The following is a 19,205-nucleotide window of genomic DNA, read 5'->3' as shown; positions in this document are numbered from 1 at the left end:
TGATTTTGCGTGCGTTAGCCGAGCTACGGATGCTCTGATTCTTCTTCGCCCGAGAAGATACGTATGCATAGGATGCGACATCCTAGCGAGCATGTGTCGTTCCCCCAGTCCGAACTACTTCGACTCTGATGTCTATGCTTGATAGACTAAGTAGGCCCAGGATGCGATATCCTGCCGAGTCAGTCTTGTTTGTTTTCTTGTGTCTCTTTCAGCTAGTGTTTGTTTGTTTATGAGCAGTGTTTTAGCAACCATTTCCCTTCCTATTGTGCGTAGATCCCGTCGAGTACGACGGATGCGTAGGGGTGCTAATACCTTCCCTTCGCATAACCGACTCCCGATCCCATTCTCTTTGGTCGCGAGACCATGCTTTTTCCAGGTTTACTCTGAGCGTTTCCTTTCCCTCTTTAACGCACGGTGGCGGCTCTGTTGTTCTTGTTTCCCGCCGGTTTTTCGCGTAATGCGACAGATACAAGTACCAAAAAGTATTGGCCTCTAGGGCTTACACCAACAACTTATGCCTACATATAGTGAGGATTGACCACGTGTTGTCGCCTTTGTGTTGTATAGAGAGAATAATGTGATCGACCCATTTCGGGTGTATCTTGACCGTCATGTAGTATATGACATTGTCTTTTGCCCAAACAGAGGTCACCGCCAGACGTGTCTGTTGGACGTCATTTATTTATACTCTGGATGATTGACATATGTGTCAAGTTTGATGTATCCTTATTTACCTGAGCGAGTGATGCGTCAGTTTGGGTATTTTCATATTTTTCCGAGATCCCTCTCAAGGTTCGCTTCTCCCACCATCTGCCGCAGAAATCTTGATGTAATACTTGAGGATTTCGAGAGTCACTTGGTACCGAGGAGTATCGTAGGGTGTCAACTTTTGTTCAATGGACTTATGTTAACAAATACTTGATATGATTTTATAGGGTGTCACATCCTATCATGACACCAAATGCTCCTGGAAGATCATCTAGATCATCTAATCAGGAGATACTAGAGGCAATGGATGACCACACCGAGGACGGGACGGCAGTCTGTCAGTGTATTGTGAATATGGGGAGACGACACATAAAGGCTGGACTTTTTTAGGAAGGTAGTCCTCAGTTGGCCCTCGTAGAAGGCGTGATTGTCGAGTCACCGAGTGCCTTGTAGTGCAGGTGGAAGATAAGCCAAGGGGTTAGACATCCATAGTAATTTAACTTTGATTGTATTTTTTTTGTATTTTCAGAACAAAGTTATGTATGATCGGTACATTTCGATAATTGTATGATTGTTTTTCATAATTGCGTAGAATGTTTAAAGCAATTTTATGACTTAAAATTACCTAAAATATGTTAGCAAAAAAATATCAAATTTAGAACAAGGTTGTTGATTAGAAAACATTTAGGGGTGTTACTTAGATGCATCTCTGAATACACTTAAACAATATTCGGAAATACATCTTCAAATCTATTTTTTTTAAAAATGAGATGTGGGATTGAACTACGAAAAACTTGTATCATTTAGTTGCGTTCGGAAATATACTTCCGATCAAAATAAGAGTATTTTTGGATTTATACAGTATGATTTGGAAATAGTATTCCCCATAAACCAAACCATAGTGTCTACCTGTCAAGACAACTGATACACAGTCCAGTCCAAACCTATGTTGTTATTACTAACCCATGACGTGTTTGGTTGAGAAGTTCAACTACCAAACCAAACCATGTCACTCCCATTCTTCTCTATACATGTATTTCTCATTAATAAAGTTGTTGATCGTTGGGCTACCTCCTCACTCACATATTAATCCCTTTACCCTATATAACCCAATATCATAACACAATTTATTTTCAAAATTCCACACCCTTTAATTCATTCATTAATTATTCTAAATTTTTCCCTTTCAATTTTAACAAATTTTGAACCCTTCTTGGGTTTCTCCTCCTAGATCTCTCTTCATCACTTCCTTCAATGGCTACTACTTCTTCTTCTTCTTCTTCACCTATTAGAAGATTCTATCTTATTCTTTACAATTGGACTGTTTTATTTGGATGGTATATTCAATTTCACTCACTCATTTACTCACTCGCCCAATTTTGCATTTTTCTCAGATCCCTTTCTCAATTTATGCAGGCTTCAAGTTCTGTATCTGTCTTTGAAAACATTGAAGGAATTGGGTCATGAACATGTTTACACTGCAGCTGAAAAACCCTTGCTTTTTGCTCAAACCGCTGCTGTATTAGAGGTATTTGGTTGAAAAAGTTTTGATTTTTATCAGTTTTCGAGACACCCTTTTGTTTGTTTTAGCTGAATGTGTTCAAATTTTTGTGTTGTTTTGGGTACTGCTTTGTATTGCATGATGTGCTAGATTCTTCATGGTTTAGTGGGTGAGTAATCAATCTCTTACTTAAGTGCTTAATGTCGGTTTAATTTGATTTATTTTGACTTATTTTCTTATGGGGTTTTGTTTTTGAATTGGTGAAGGGCTTGTGAGGTCTCCAATAACAGCAACATTGCCTCAGATTGGTTCAAGGCTGTTTCTTGTATGGGGTATCTTGTGGAGCTTTCCTGAGGTAAACACTGATTTAACTTTATTTCAGTTATTTCTGCTTAAATACAATTTTGATCCTCTATTTTTACTTGTTTATGATTTCTGTCCCACAATTTCTAAATCTACTTGGTCCATAGTTTTCAAATTGTATGACTTTCCTTCACTTATGCATTTTGAGGTTGAATTTTGATGACTTGGTAATTGCGGACCAAAATCATAGATTTAGGAATAAAGGACCGAAATTGCTAATGAGGCAAAATAGAAGGAATAAAAATGTATATGACCCTTTCATATATTTGTTAGTGTCATATACTGTATATGACACTAACAGATATACATAGCCTTCAACTTGAGAAGGTCCTCGTGTAGATTAGTCGTTGTTAAACCATGACAAAACAAATAGAGACATTATTTAACTACGGTTTAATTGAGACAGTCATTTCATGAGGCCCTATTTAGCCACGGTTTAGTTGTGACAAATTTTGGATCATGTGCGGTAGCCCATCTAGCACGTCATCAAAGACGACGCTGTTCATTTAATTCAAGATTTTGTCGTATTCTGTTGACTGAAAATTTGGCGCATCTTTGAATGACAGACTCGAACTCATGTTCTTGTGAGCTCCCTACTAATCAGCTGGTCTATCACAGAGGCAAGTTTTTTATGATATTGCTTTCTTACTTTCATTCAGCACTCATACCATCTGTATGATACTCCAATTTTGTTGGTTTTGTGTAACATTTATCATCTGCTTCATTTTTACAATTTCAGATTATTCGTTATTCTTTCTTTGGATTTAAAGAGGCTTTTGGATTCACCCCATCTTGGTTTTTGTGGCTTAGGTATGAAATTTGAATAAAAATTCTTCCTGAAGTATAGTATCGAGTTAATCTTATTTTGCTCATAGATTGACTAAAAATTTCACTTCGCAGATATAGCACGTTCTTACTATTGTATCCAACAGGCATAAGCAGTGAAGTTGGTTTGATATACATTGCCTTGCCATTCATTAAGGTAAGTAGTTTGAATATCAAATATCCAAATTGCATTTAGGGTCTGTTATAAATTGGCTTATTTCAGTTTAGATACTAGCATAAACACTTGAGAGAAGAGCTTATGCAAGAACCATGTATGACATGTGCATAGCTGTTTTCGGCTTATTTTCATTAGCTCTCCCGTGATAGTATATACAGCTGACAGCTTATATCGAAGTAGTTTGATTTTTTTTACCTTTTGTTATAGAAATAACTTATTTATAAAAGCACTTGTATGATAAACATTTATGCTATAAGTGCTTAATTCAGTTTATCCTTACAGATTTAGAATCTTTTAAAATATCTAAACCCGTTGATTTTGTGTTGTTTATAACTTATACAAAATATATAAGAACCTCTAAGCGTGCTCTGAGTTTTGGAGTTTTTTCTTACTCTGATGCACAATGAGAAAAGTTGTTCCTTGTTAGTCTATTTGATAATCTTTTCTTATCAGAAATGTAGAAATTTCAAGTTATTGATTTGGTATGTTTTTCAGGCATCTGAGAAGTATTGCATAAGAATGCCTAATACATGGAACTCTTCATTCGATTTCTTTTACATTGCAATTATTGCGTTGGCAATCTACGTTCCAGGCATGAACCAAGCACTTTTCTTACTACTGAAGTCCTTATTCCAACATTTATGCCGTCGATTTTATACCTCAACTGATTGAATTTCATAACTCCATGCAGGTAGTCCTCACATGTACTCATACATGCTTGCACAGAGGAAGAAAGCGCTCGCCAAATCGAAGACGGAATAGCGCAACGTGAGTTATTTCCATTGATTCTTGTCCAAACACAAGATGTATAGAAATGTGATGTCCTGGTTTGGATCCATCCGCATATATGTATATCTAGCGAAAAAATGCTGCTTTTGTTAATGTAACATTTAAGTACAACATGCGAGATATATAAATATGTAATGTTGCAAAGCAACTTCTTCTATGAGTAAGTGATTGTATTCAAGTGATTAGTGAGTTTTAGTCAATGACATATCATTTGAGATAATTTGAGTTCGCGTTCTGTATAGAATAATTTTTCTGATTGCAATTCGGTATGAACTGAACAAAATCTGTTGCAATTTCTGAGAAATTTTAGAACTGGGTTGGAGGAAGAATACGAGGAAGAAGAAGACGGGTTCTCCGTGTTCTTCGATGATTTCAAATCTTGGGTTTGCTGGAGTTGCAAGTAAGAAAGGGGAAGAAGATGTGTTTCCAGAAATAGGGTTCTTCGTATATGGTTTTAGGGGAGAGACAGGAATTAGGTTTCTCAAATTTTCATACCGGGTTTCTCTTTTAAAATCCAGTTTAATTAATTAATTAAAAATGAGATTAATTGAAATACACTGTCAGGTAAAAGGGTTTTACATTATCACTTAATTATAGACGTTGGATATTAAAAGAAATTTGACTTTTATTTTAAAAATCCATAAAGTAATACAAACAGGTGATAGTGATGAATCGACGGTGTAAAACTCTTTACTCTAACAGTGTATAGTAATTAATCTCTTAAAAAATTCAATAAATCTGAGATGGCTAAGGCATAGTTTAAAAATCGGATTGACCGGTTGGACCGGTTGAATCGGAAATCGAAGTGATAATCAATCTGGTTCAATTGTTAGATCGGTTATATAATTGAATTGACGGGAATTGAAAAAAATGTGTAAATCAGTAAAAACTAAAAAATAGGTGATTTTGAAAAATTGATGGTATATATATATATATATTTTGTTGTTGTCAAAACTAAAAGAAGTTTCTTATTGAAATTTTTACAAAAATAATTCAATTTTTCAAGTATATTCCCAAAATATCCTTGGTTTCAAAAAAAATCATAAACTATCTCATTTTTAGGAGGAGATGCCAATCCAATTGGCGACTCCTCTTAAAAATTGAATGGAGGCGCCAATTGGATTGGCTAAGGCATGTGTCTTAGTCAATCCAATTGACGCCCATGTGTATTTTTACAAAGGAGACACCAATTGGATTGACACCTCAGTGTAAAATACAAGTTTTTTGTTATAAATAAATGTGTTGTGTGAGTCATTGTTCCACGTCTCATTTAATCATTTGGCAATCATGTTTGGTATTCGTCGCCGATACGAAAAAGTAATTTATGCGAGAGACAAACCTCAAATACTGATGCTCTTCTGGAACATAACTATGTTCAAGCAACTGAAAAGGGAGCTAATATAGCTTATCTTTTCAATTTTCCAACACATATTAAAATGCATCAAACGACATCACTTAATTCAAATTATGACCTACACAACGAAAAGATATAAATAACTGTTTTTTCCAAAAATAAGTAGCATAATTAAACTAAAATTATAAATAAACTAAACTTAAAAAAGACACTAAAAACAATAAAATAAAAACATCATGACATAAAAATAAAAGGTAGTGTATTAAAATACACAAATCAACAATCATTTTAAAATGGTGGGAGTAATACGTTTTACTCATGCTGGATGGCCAATTTGTTCGAAGTCAAACCAATCACTTTGCTTTGTTTCAACTATTATATTTCTTATGATAAAAAATGACTTTAGAGAAGATTCTCAAAAGAAATCTTATTAAAAAAATAAAAAGGATACTAAATAATTACATATGATTCAGGCCTGTATCTCAAAATATATATATACATATTTTTTTAAACAATACATATACAAATACATTATACTCACTTCACATATTCTTTATAGCCGAATAAGCTGCCAGATGAACTTCGTAACATTCACCATCCCATGATAAATCATGGGACATTGCTTCCACTATCCTTCGTTTCCACGTGGATGGGTTACTCCTCTACATCAACATCAAACTCAATAATTAATTATGCCTATGAAGCAACAACACAAACAAGAAAGAGATTAAATGTAACTAATATTGCATGTTTAAATGAGAAAAAAGGCAACAAAAACCATATACATACAATTTCATCAATGGCAAGACCAAGTGACATGTTTCCAAAGGTATTGTTGATTATCTTTGAGTACTTGGTTGCCTCTTGGTCATGATTCATCAAGTTCCTATCAAAAGGTATCACCCTACCAAATATGAATGATGCGAGTATTATATATATATATATATATATATATATATATATATATATATATATATATATATATATATATATATATATATATAATATATATATATATATATATATATATATATAATATATATAATAATATATATATATATATATATATATATATATATATATACCAGTATTAAAATAAATACATATAAGTCAAAAATATTTGTATCGACTTCGACCTGTTTATGTGAGTATGCGTGCCAACCGCTATTGGAGCTGTTCCATACCTCAAAGCTTTTAGCTACATATTCAGTTAATAAAAATTGTATTATGCAATTCAGATCCCACACAACATAAACAAACATATTCCAATTATGTGACAATTGACTTACTGGGGTTTCATCGGAAGGATCAAGAAATGATCGACACAAGATAATGTCAGATCCTGCGAATATTAAATGCGATAAAACTTCATCATATGCACCCACAAATTTAATATTATCATCATCCTGCAAATTTGGATTGAATGACAGTGTTAATAGAGCATACAAGGCTAAATAGATATTATTAGTTGTGCTGCCTTTAGCATAATATCATAATTGAAATGTTCATTCTGCATGAGAATGACAACAATAACAAGATAAGCCCAGGCTATCAGTACTCATATACGCCAGAGTTTTAAAAAGTAATGAAAATTAAGTGTGGAGAACAACCTTTAGTTGCTTCTGAAGTGATTCTAGTGCCTGATTCAAGACCTGTTTCTCACTTGTGTTCATTAATATAAGCTGCAGAGAATGAAAAATAATTAATAATTTGACATAAATTACAAGGAAACATGAAAAACGTGATATTTAGTATAGATATATTGATTGTCACAATAACTTTTTAACAAAGACAGTTTGGCCGAGTGGTCTAAGGCGCCAGATTTAGGCTCTGGTCCGAAAGGGCGTGGGTTCAAATCCCACAGCTGTCATTTCAATTATTATTTTAAGATTTTGTTTTTCACTTTTTGTATGGCAAACCTGGACGTCCTTCTGCTTGGCATTCAAAACGATATCCTTCATCTTTTTCACATCAATATCCGTTCCTTCTGAAAAATTGCATCCAACCTGATAAGAATTTCAATAATGAACAGATAAGTAAGTAAGAAAACCATGCAAAAAGTTCTCATTTATATACGGGACAGCTTGTGAATCATGTGTTCATATGGATCTATTATGCACCTTCGCATTTGGTATTGAGTAGACCTCATACAATAACTGTTTTAACTCTACCCTATCTTTTCTTTATTTCCTTATACAAAACACAACAAATGCAATACAAATTGCATTCTGGAAACATTAGTTTTTCCAAAGGAAGTTTCATAAAAAATCAATATGAAGGGCAAAGAATGCTTAAGCCATAGCTGGCAAAACAGAAACTTGCATTACGTTTATCCGGAAACTAGCTCAATGCATTCTTGTAGAATAGTTTTTCTAATCAAGTAATTGACAAGAAATCTAATCCACCATTAATGGCATGTTTACTTTGAGAAAATATTTTTTATTTTCACTTTTAATTATAAAGCGTCACGCATACACAAAATTAAGGCTTAAGCAAAAAAGTGGGTGGCACACTTACAAGAATACTAGAAGAATGTTCAGATAACCCCAACTGCTGCAGTAATGCAACTTTGCAAATCGCTTTTCCATTCATATTTTCAGCATTGAAATTTTCTGGAAGAAAATAGTCCCTCGAAGGATCCCATGTTGATTTCTCAAATCCATATGGAGCAACAACCAACTTGTCCCTGCAACCATATGTCATTCTCCATTTTAAATTATTAAGGAAATGTCATAGGGAAAAGGCTTTGGACTCTGTTTGGATAAACAGCTTAATGAGATGTTTTAGCATAAACATTAACCATATAAGTTCTTAATGATAAAATCAAATCAAATCAAAACTATTTCTATAACAAATAATCAAATCAAATCAAAGTTATTTCTATAACAAATAATCAAATCAAATAAAATCAAAGTGTTTTCATATAAGCTATAAGTTATTTCATATGCTGTCCTGGTGTGCTAATAATGAAAATAACTCAAAAACAACGTATAGACATGTCATAAGTTCTTCCAAACAGCCCTTGTAGTATAAAACCTTGTTATACAAAAGGTAAAGGGAATTTTCTATTTTAAATAAGTAACCAATATATTCATTAAGAACATTTTCTATGCTAAAAACTTAAAAGTTAATATGAGAACTACTTATGAAACAATAAAGAAAGATATGAGAACTACTTAAATGTTACAAAAACAAGCTTACCTATGAACATTTAAAGTAGGTTCCAGTTCATGACTCAAATTACGAACAATTGTGTGCTTTGGATGGATAGATGACATTATTACAACTCTGTTTGAATAGACGACTCCTCCCTGCAAATTTAATGGGAGAGTCAATATTATAGTCTAAAAAACAAGATGTTGTGGTGTGGCAAATGGTGTTACAAAACAATTAAAAACTGCATCGTGATATAGGCCTGCCAAATTGAAGAATACAAGAGTATGAAAACACCTTTAAAATATTGACAAATTGTGTGTTAGTGTTGTCTTGAAGGCGATCATGTTGATGAAGATTTGAAGGATCAAGTCCACATAAGGCCAATTTATTTGGTTGCTCGATACCCTGTAACATATATAGGGCATTCAATAATTACAAGATTGGCATGATCAAATGAAATCATCAACTTCATAACAAACTTAATGTAATTTTCCTGCAATTAGAAGCAAAATCCAGGTGGAAGAAGTGCCAAGATTGAAAAAACTCATAACAAAATGCATATCCAATATTGAAACATGTGAAACTAATAACCTGTGAATTGAAGTCGTGGCATGTCAGTAATATTCTGGTTCCTCCAAGTCCCTAAACAAAAACAAATGATTGAGAACATTGCAAGCAAAATTTTTCTCTATAAATAACCAGAAACAGAACATAAGCTCCAAGATCATTCCAAGAAAAGGTGACACAGGGCCAATAATAAGAACCTACTGATTACATCTATAGCTTTTTACGGAAAGCGAGAAGTAGCCAATAACAGAAACTTGAACTTTATAAAAGATACAAATTAAAATTAAGAAAAAGATACCTTGTTAAAAAATATATCCCAGAAAAGGGGCCCAACAATGGCAGTCTCCCAGTTATGAAGATGCAGTACATCGGGTTGCTTCCCACATTTTACAATATAATCCAGTGAGGCACGACAGAAGTAAGAGAACCTGATGATAGAGGAGAGATGAAATTACACGTGTAATATTACACTGTTGAATAACTTTTTTTATCAGGTACTTGTATCACGAAATTGTTACACCATTCATTTACCTTTCGAAATCATCCGGGTAACCATATATCATCTCACGGTTGAAAAATGATGAATAGTTCAATGGCTCAATCAAAGTGACTCCAATTCCATAAACAACACTGTCATACACTAAGGGTAAGTATAAAGGAAAGCAACATCAGTAGATTTTATTTAAAACAAGACACGACTGTATCTCTAGTAAGTTTCATTAATTATATATCACCACCAACACATATTATTGGCATTCCTTTTACATGTTGAACAACGGTAATTAAATAGGAAAACAAAGCCAAACTAACCCATTCCAAATTTTATTTCCATGTAATTGACCATTAAAATACGAGTAAGCCTCCCCTTTAACTTCACGCAACCCTTGCACTTGATCAAGGTCTAAACATGCATACCTACATGGTAATTGAGGAATTATAAATATCATGACTCTATTATATTGATATAAAAATAGAATAACAAAAGAAGCAAGAAAACAGATAAAAGGAAACTAAATTCTTAATTACTTGGGCAATATAACCTCCACCAGGTGGCCTTTTCTTTGAAGTGCACGAGATATGCCGGTTACATATGATGCTACAGACCCTCTATGGACCAATGGTGCCATTTCTGTGCAAATGTGAATAATATGAAAACTCCTCCTGAATGAAGTTGATACAAAGAATAACAATAATCAGATTTTTTTTTAATCCATCCATGAAAGCAAAATTGAAGAGCAGAGAAAAATTAAAACGGGCATTTAAATATGAAAATAAAATAAAATGATGAACTGCAGGAAGGTTTACGTTTTGCTTTGATCTGAAAAGTGACGAAGTTCTCTGAGAAGTTCAGAATCGCTTTTATGTGAGACGAGATTAAAGACATCAACCACACTCACTTTGTGGTTTAACACCAAACTTCTAAAGTCTGATGCCTCTGCAGGACTAATCACCCTGCCAAGGACCATTGAGTCTATTCGAAGCAGCAATTCGGAACAAGTTGATAACTTATCTGGTTTCCAAAATACAAACAGAAACAACAGTTCAGTCAATCATCCTAATGATGAACTGTATGCTTCTAGGAGTATATATAAACACGTCATTGCTAAACTCGAATTAATTTTAAACATGTCATTGCTAAAATCGAATTAATCATCATATGCAAAAGTTGTTTTCTTGAAGCCCTAATAATCATGAATAAAATCAAAGCAGAGACGCCTTATTATTGGAGATGTATGCACAGTTATACAAACTCCGTAGTTTCCGGAGATGTAAGCAATCAGTTTTACCTGTACCCTCCTTCTTTTCTGCTTCTAATTTCCTTATCTTATCAAATAGGAACTGTTTTTCTTTGTTTGTTTTGTTAAGTTCCTCAATGGCACCAAGGCGTTGATTGTTTAAGTATAGTATGTCTGCATAAAATAAGAAAAAAATAGTCCCAAAATTACTAAACATTCTTTCACAAAAACCACAAGTATGATTGAGGTGAAAGAAAGCACTAACTCTGCTGAGCTTCTCTGAACAATTGCCAAATGTTATCTTGTTTCACATTCTTTTCGTCATCAGATAATGACTAAATTAAAAAGGAGATGAAAAAACAAAACGGATTGTTAGCACCTAGCAGAATTCGAAACAGAGACCAAGCCTTCACAATATTTGAAAGAAAAGCAAACATACCTTGGACAAGTCCTCATTTTTATTAGTCTCTAACCTAAGATACAAAATCATAGATTAATTGAAACTTAAGAAGCTAATATATAGATAATTAAAACAAAAAAGAAGGTTTTTACCTTTGGTCATGTAAGTTATTATTGACATCTCCATTATTCCTGAAAACGAAACAAGAAGAATAAGTTAAATTATGCTTGAATGTAGAGAGAGAGAGATATGAAAGTGTGACCTGAAAGAATGTAAAGAGAGAGAGATGAAAGTGTGACCTGAAAGAAGAAAGAGGAGGAAGTGAAATGGGTTTTGGAAGAAAAGACGAAGGAATTCCCAAATTTGGCATGATTGAGTTGAACCATGCCGCCATAATTTTGATTAACTTTCCCAACTGATGTTGTAGTATATCATAATGATTATACTGATCAGTCATGATACTTCAATTTGGAACCTTGTACCAAGTACGCAACACGTGTCAAATCAAATTCAAATCTTACTAGAATCGCTCAATAATAAATTTAAGATTTGAAATCACTAGAAATTTTGGTCATCCATATCTTCCACCATTTTCTGTGTTAAATAAATCTCTGTTATATTTAATATTTATTTTTTTATTAAAAATATTATAAATTGAATTTTATATAATAATTTTTTTGTTATAAATAAATGTGTTAGTGTGAGTCATTGTTCCACGTCTTGTTTAATTATTTGACAATCATATTTGGTATTCGTCGCCGATACGGAAAAGTGATTTATGCGATAGACAAACCTCAGATGCTGATGCTCTTCTGGAACATAATTACGTTCGAGCAACTGAAGAGGGAGCTGGTTCATTGGTTAGATGGGAAAATACCAGAAGGGAAAAAAATTAGAAGTATTGAGAGACTCAACAGTATCTTTGGTTGCGTGTGATGAAGACGGATAAGGATGCTAGGGAAATGATGTTCGGTCGAGATGAAATCAATTTGATTAGAAATATTTCTGTTTTCAGTTAGCTTATTTTGTACTGATTTTTGTTGTGAACCTCGTTGTAACAAAAACTTTATGATATATAATGATTAAAGGTTACAAAAATACAATGTTACAAAAAGCTTATGACCCAGATGATGCTCCTCGATTGGGACAGTTGTTCTTATTGTGTCCTGGTTTACAACAGATACTACACAATCTTATCATTTTATCTGTCGAATCCATTTATGTCCTGATACGTGTGTTGTTTGACCTTCTTTTTTCTTTCTACGCATCTCGTCGTTGTGCCAAACTATATCACCTTCATATGGAGGCCAGTATTCCTCCATTGGTAGTACCGAGAAGCTTTTATTATATACATTCATGATGGTGACGGCGTTGTACACATCAGATAAATGGTTGTAAACGTCTTGACGAGTATATGCGCACGCTGCAATGACATGGGAGCAAGGAATGCGGAAGGCCTGGAATTTTCCACAGTCGCACCAACTTCTGTTTAGTCTAACATCATAGGCTAAATTTGGTTTCCCCTCGTTGTGGTCCATTGTTTCCTAGACGCTGAAATTTTGCCTATGATGGTCAAAGACTGTTACAGCGTGTGTGCTAGATTTGATGCTCTCCTCTTTCATGACTTTCATGCAACACTCACTGAATACTTGCCCAGATATTAACACCGCCCTCCATCTTGCACCTCTGGTTGCGAACGTAGAAGCTAACCTATAATATGTCGATCTTACCAAGGCGGATATTGGCAGATTTCTAATTCCTTTGAATACCCCGTTCATGCATTCCACAAGGTTTGTTGTCATGTGGCCCCAACCTCTGTCAAATGCCCTTGTCCACTACTCTACTGGTATGTTATTTAGCCATCTCCATGCATCTTCATTAGACAATCTAATTTCATCACGATAATATTGAAATGACGGCTGAGTTAGAGTATACCCAGCATTCATCACCTTCTTGCGAAGATTCTTATCTTTTATTGCATGCATGAAGTTTTGTGCAATATGTCTAATGCAATAGACATGGGTAGAAGTAGGGTCATGCCATCCGTTGTCATGGTTGTTGTAGGCACTCTCAATGGCAGCATGTCTATCAGAAATCAAACAGAGATTGGCTTGTGGAGCCACATGCGTTCTGAGATGTCGAAGAAAGAAACCCCATCCACCAGCCGTTTCACCTTCAACCAGAGCAAAAGCAATGGGAAAGACATTGTTGTTGCCGTCTTGTGCAATCGCCATAAGCAAAGTACCCTTGTATTTGTCGTATAACAAAGTGCCATCAATTTGAATAATAGGTTTGCATAATGCGAAACCTTTGATGCATGAGTCAAACGCCCAAAAGAGACGGTGAAAGATTCTATTACCTGTAACACAGGTTCCGTCTGGCATCATTGCTGACAATGTCTCCATAATTGCCACAGTTCCTGGGACATATGTTTTTAATGCCCATAAAAATCGTGGCAATTCTTTGTATGAATCCTCCCAGTTGCCGAATACCTGTTCAACAGCCTTTGTCCTCGCAATCCAGGCTTTCTTGTAAGATGGAGTATAATTATATGTTGTTCTGACATGGGATATAATTATACTCACCTTCACTGATGGGTCTTTATGAAGGAGAATTGCCATCCAAGGCATAGCGGAATTTAAAAATTTCTCCATTTAGTGATCCTTACGAATGGGCATGATCAGTGATAGAATCGTTACCTCTTGTGGCGATTCAAACCTTTGGTGCAGATCTCTGATAATGATCAAAACCTTTGATACAAATCCACGGGGCGATCACGAACGTTGAACGATGACAACGTCTCTACTCAGTCCACACGAACGAATTCCTTCAATCGCAGTGCTAGCTGTTATGAATGAAGGCTTTGAGTGAGAGAGAGATACGAAATTCCAACTCTTCAGTTATGTTTTCTGTCTCAGTGAGTTACAATGCTTCTACCCAAGGGGTTCTATTTATAGAACCACTTGTGTGGGCTTCAAGCCAAAAAGCCCACTTAAGTGCATTTTGGCCCATATCTCATAAAATGCCAAAATCACTTAAGTATTTGGTACCTTACCATATTTCGTATTCTACTTAAGTACACCGTACCTTACGATGTTCCTTAATTATTCTATCTCTCATCAATCCGTCCTTTGTGTGTGACCCTATAGGTTTTCGCGACGTTGGCAATTATATTAAATCACGCATTTAACATAATAAACAGTGAGCGGTATCTAGCAACACATCACTGCTACCCAAGTCACGAAAATGTCATGTGATCTGACAAAACCTCATGTGATAATAATTATGTGTATAATTACCCCTTTGCCCTTATGTCTATATTGAACACAAGGTATAGACCGTGTCACCCTTGTCCAGTTCAATATTGGGCCCATAGACATTTATCCTGTTATGCAGGATTGGCAAATTCCATCTAGGACACTCATGTCCCTCAGCATGCTTGTTGAAAAGTATATCTTCGGCAAATATTTTTATATCGTATCCACAGAGATTGGGTAATATTACCGCCGTTCTATAATTCAAATGTTATAAGTTTAGAAAGTAACAGGGTTGTTTTGTTTGGAAAAATATCTTGTTAATAAATGTTAACAAAAACTATGAAATGGTTTTAGTCAAATATAAAAGCTTGGCAAGATTGGAGTTCACTATTTCAAATGCTTATGATTCCTTATGATAAATAAATAGATTCAAGATTATTGATGATGTTCAAATATCCTCTCAAAGTCATTTATGTCTAAATGATATCGTGATAATCACTATATTGATCCTTAGACGATCTCTCCACCTAACTATCAATATAGCAATCTTTAATGTTCAATATCAAAGAATAGTAATGAATAAATCTATCTCTACAACTTATTCACTACTTGAAAATCTGTTTTATGTCTAAACTCGAGTAATCTCTCTCGACAACTACTCAAATCTGGTTTTCAACTTAAAGCAAAAACAGTGTTCAATACATCAACAATCTTTATCTCATATATAAATCAAAGTGAATACATAAACAGATGAGAATAGCTACTACCTCCAATCTTGACAAAAGGGAGTTTAGCTCATCATCACCATTGTTACAAAGCAGAAAGTTTTTGCAGAAAAACTCTCTTTTTCTCCCTTACAAAAGCTCTCAAGAACAATGTATGAATGATAATGAATAATTCATCCCTAGAATAATGTATATTCTCTCCTAAAAGAGTTGACATTTCCTTAATTGGTCATTCTCATCCAATGCAGAAAAGCAATTCCAAGGCAGACCCAAAATGGCAAAAACAGCTGGCCTTCAAAACAACACTTTTGACCCAAAAATCAGTTTGCTGGATTCGCAGGGTTCGCGGGGCGAACTTTGTTCGCGGGGCGAACTTTGTTCGCGGGGCGAACTGGTCCTGTCATGCAGTTCGCGGGGCGAACTGAAGCTGCCTCAGTTTCCTTGTTTTGCAAGCTTCATCCAAAATCTTCCATATTATGATGCTGCAATCCAAAGCTTTCTCATCCAAAAATTCTACAAAACTAACAAATATGTGAAATAACTATTCAAAACAAAATAAATTAAACCTAATTGCATTTATACAAAATAGTGAGAATAAAAGTGTGTAATTACATCAAAACTTGGTAAAAGGGACCAATAAAATGGTATAAAAAGTAGTACTAATTGGTCCCTAACAACTCTCCCCAACTTAGCATTTTGTTTGTCCCTAAACAAAAGTTTCCACCCTTACAATCAAAGCAATGACACAAAAGATTGAAACAAGGATTTACCAAGAACATTCAAATGGTTCAAAAGTGTTTGGCATTTTCTCAATTCACCTATCTCAATTCTAGACAAAATATGAATAAGGGAAATGGTAAAGTGCAAAAATCATTCCAAGGAATTCAAAGCCATATATGTCAAAATTGAATCAAGCTTACACACACATCATAATAATGATGAATAACATGAAGGGTTACTTTCACTCATCCAAGCAATTAAATCAACAACAACTCAAATCATGCGGTTATCACAACAAGTACCAAATCATGTGAAAAATGAGAATCAAGAGGTCTTTCAAAGGTTGTAATGTGGCTTAGGTTACAAGAAAGGATATGATTAAGACAATTCAACCAAATTGCCTATCCTAAGGGAGCATTCCCAAAGATTCACTCTACACAATTTCCCTTTCTTTGATCCCTATCTTTTTCTTTTTCTTTTTCTTTTCAAATCCACACAACCATGAGCATTTCCTTTGCTTTTCTTTTTCTAATTTTTTCTATGCTCTATGGTTTCAAGGGTGATTTCTTTTTCTTGTTTCTTTTCATATTTTTACCCTTTCATAGAAACTCACTTTTCCAAGTTTCTAATCAACTTTTCACTTTACTCTCCCCAACTTTAGATTCTGTCATACGGTGAACTGACTTGGGGTATTTTGCTTTTTATCGCAATGTCGTGGATAGCAAGAGTCGCCACCGACTTTTCTTTTATCCAATAAGGAAAGGTGGAAAAGAACAGGAAAGACCTCAATAGATTTTGGGTTCGGGAGGTACATTATACAAAGGGAAGGTATTAGCACCCTTTGTATCCATGGTTATCCATGGGCTTTTAATTGCTGGATCACTTATATTATTTTTCTTGTCTGAAAAAGTGCTTGTGAACGGCTTAGAAAAGGTTCTGAAAAGAGAGTTTAACTTTGTAATGATTCTCGTATGAATGTATACAAAGTGGTTATCTCGTTTAGTTTTGAAAGTTGTTTGAAAAAAATATAACTCGGTAATGATTCTAGTATGAATGTATACCCAGTGGTGATTTTCCAAAAGAGGTTTTGAAAGGTGTGAGGTGTTGAAAATATTTTAGGTTATGATCCAGTAATTGAGAGTTATACCTTCCTAAGGTCGTTATGAACGTTTCCTATCCTTATGAGGGTAAAACTGTCCTTACTATTGAGAAGTAAGTAATTTTACCCTTTGGATGTTTAAGGGTCATCGTAGGGTCATCGATAGGTCATTGAAGGCAACAGTTGTAAGGATACCTTAGCATTCGAAGGGACGATCATCATTTAACCGTAGACTACACCGAAGGGTCATCGAGGGACAAAATCGTATTTTCGAAGGCAACATCCGAGGGACTATGATTTATTTTATGATGATTTAATCGAAGGGCCATTGCTAAGTGTATCCCCACATTCGCGGGACATGACCGTGGTACCGTAATATCGTAAGGCAAAAGAGAGGTCCAAGATCACATATTTAGGGGCCATGTTTTAAAGTTAATTAGGTAATTAGGGTGAATCTCCACATTAAAATCAATACATTAAAAATAATACATTAAAAATAATACATTAAAATTAATACATTAAAATTAATTAAGCAATTTAGGGCAGCTCTTCTCAAGGGTATCCCACAAATAAAGTGGAAGACCTAAACAACAATCTTTTCCTGGGGTGTGTGAACCTTTGCAACATTCAGCAAACGGGTTAGAATACCAAATCAGGGTGCAATCGAGGATTACACCGCAAAAGAAATCACAACAGTAATATGATCAAATAAACAATGCCTGGCTATGATAAAACATGAATGAAAAATCAGAATAGAAAAGTCGGCTACTGTCAGGTTCGCGCCTTCCTCGCCTAGCGAAGGCTTAGCGAATACTCGCTGCATGCTCGCTTAGCGACGTGCTAGCGAGCGACTGCGGATTCTGGTTTTGATATCAGTACAATTTCAACCAATTTTATGCCTTATGGCTTTCATTACAGCAATTATATGGTTAATCATTTAAGGTATTCAAGTGCACACTACAATTCACATGACAAACTTAAGATATTTTCATAAATTTAATCATAATGCCATATGCAAATTAAGAACATAAGGTAGTAATAGCAATGCTAACCTGTTTGTAATCGAATTGTAACCTTGAATTGGCCGACCGAATCGAATTGAGCGGAAGTGACCTTGCTGCCGCCGGCTTTTCCTTCAGGGTTTCTCGGAATTCTTAGGGTTAGCCTCCAGGGTTTTCCGTCTGTGAGCGCGAGGGTTTGCTTGCTAGGGTTCTACTTTCGTCCTTTTTCGTTCTCTCCTTTCATTACTGAAGTGCTGGTATTTATAATGCTCTTTTTTGTGACCTAATGGGCTCAGAATGAAGCCCGAAATTTTTTGTTGTCTGTCAGCTTCGCTAGGCGAGCTGGTAGCGAACGCGTAGCGAACGTTCGCTAGGCGAGCGTGTAGCGAACGTTCGCTAGACGAGCGTGTAGCGAACGCGTAGCGAACAGGCCAGTTTGGGTCATTTTCTGGATTGGGCCATTCGTGAGCTGGGCCTTTGTTCCTTTAAGATCAGTGTCATAAAAATGAGTCGGAGTGCCCTGAAAAATGTCTTGAAATATTAAAGGGCAAATTTTGGGGTATGACAGCTGCCCCTGTTCAATATTCTTGAACCGAGAGAGTCAGAATGGTATGTACGCCATTCGTGGTCTGGAGGTGGAAGATTATTGAACACTTAGAACGCCCCAAAAATTTGCACTTGTCAATTAGTTAGTCTTGATGGAGATGGGCTTAAAGATGCCATCTAGGAAGTTTGATGATGAGAGCTTCAGAGTGCGTCGTACGTTAGAAGATATCTGAAGTCATGGGTGTCACTGGGTCATACGCCAGACCGTATAATGAGTCAT

The 19,205-nt window shown here is 35.1% G+C and overlaps 2 protein-coding genes and 1 non-coding gene across 4 annotated transcripts; 2 read left to right on the top strand and 1 right to left on the bottom strand.

Annotated features, from left to right (window-relative positions):
* Window positions 1–1,624: 1,624 nt before the first annotated feature.
* On the top strand, window positions 1,625–4,584 carry LOC127074963 (very-long-chain (3R)-3-hydroxyacyl-CoA dehydratase PASTICCINO 2A). Its single transcript, XM_051016387.1, has 9 exons — window positions 1,625–2,045; window positions 2,125–2,236; window positions 2,360–2,378; window positions 2,476–2,564; window positions 3,139–3,192; window positions 3,312–3,382; window positions 3,473–3,554; window positions 4,071–4,167; window positions 4,267–4,584. Exons 1-9 carry the CDS (start codon window positions 1,963–1,965, stop codon window positions 4,335–4,337), a joined length of 678 nt encoding a protein of 225 aa, XP_050872344.1. The 5' UTR covers window positions 1,625–1,962; the 3' UTR covers window positions 4,338–4,584.
* A 1,546-nt stretch (window positions 4,585–6,130) lies between these two features.
* Window positions 6,131–12,066, bottom strand: LOC127074962 (uncharacterized). 2 transcript variants are annotated; one of them, XM_051016385.1, is made up of 20 exons: window positions 11,877–12,066; window positions 11,730–11,768; window positions 11,617–11,650; window positions 11,443–11,512; window positions 11,229–11,351; window positions 10,747–10,951; window positions 10,468–10,602; window positions 10,252–10,356; window positions 9,973–10,071; window positions 9,740–9,869; window positions 9,466–9,516; window positions 9,169–9,279; window positions 8,920–9,029; window positions 8,236–8,404; window positions 7,638–7,724; window positions 7,329–7,400; window positions 7,008–7,124; window positions 6,855–6,916; window positions 6,508–6,622; window positions 6,131–6,380 (listed from the first exon to the last, which is right to left on the bottom strand). In XM_051016385.1, exons 1-20 carry the CDS (start codon window positions 12,032–12,034, stop codon window positions 6,261–6,263), a joined length of 2,112 nt encoding a protein of 703 aa, XP_050872342.1. In that variant the 5' UTR covers window positions 12,035–12,066; the 3' UTR covers window positions 6,131–6,260. The 2 variants fall into 2 exon arrangements, with proteins under 2 accessions (XP_050872342.1, XP_050872343.1); XM_051016386.1 differs by having other exon boundaries at window positions 6,508–6,604.
* On the top strand, window positions 7,509–7,588 carry TRNAL-UAG (transfer RNA leucine (anticodon UAG)). The gene has a single exon. It is a non-coding gene; the product is annotated as a tRNA-Leu (tRNA).
* Window positions 12,067–19,205: the final 7,139 nt, after the last annotated feature.

Source organism: Lathyrus oleraceus, chromosome 4 (genome assembly GCF_024323335.1).
Source record: "Lathyrus oleraceus cultivar Zhongwan6 chromosome 4, CAAS_Psat_ZW6_1.0, whole genome shotgun sequence".
Taxonomy (NCBI): domain Eukaryota; kingdom Viridiplantae; phylum Streptophyta; class Magnoliopsida; order Fabales; family Fabaceae; genus Lathyrus; species Lathyrus oleraceus.
This window is presented reverse-complemented; position numbering and strand designations above follow the sequence as displayed.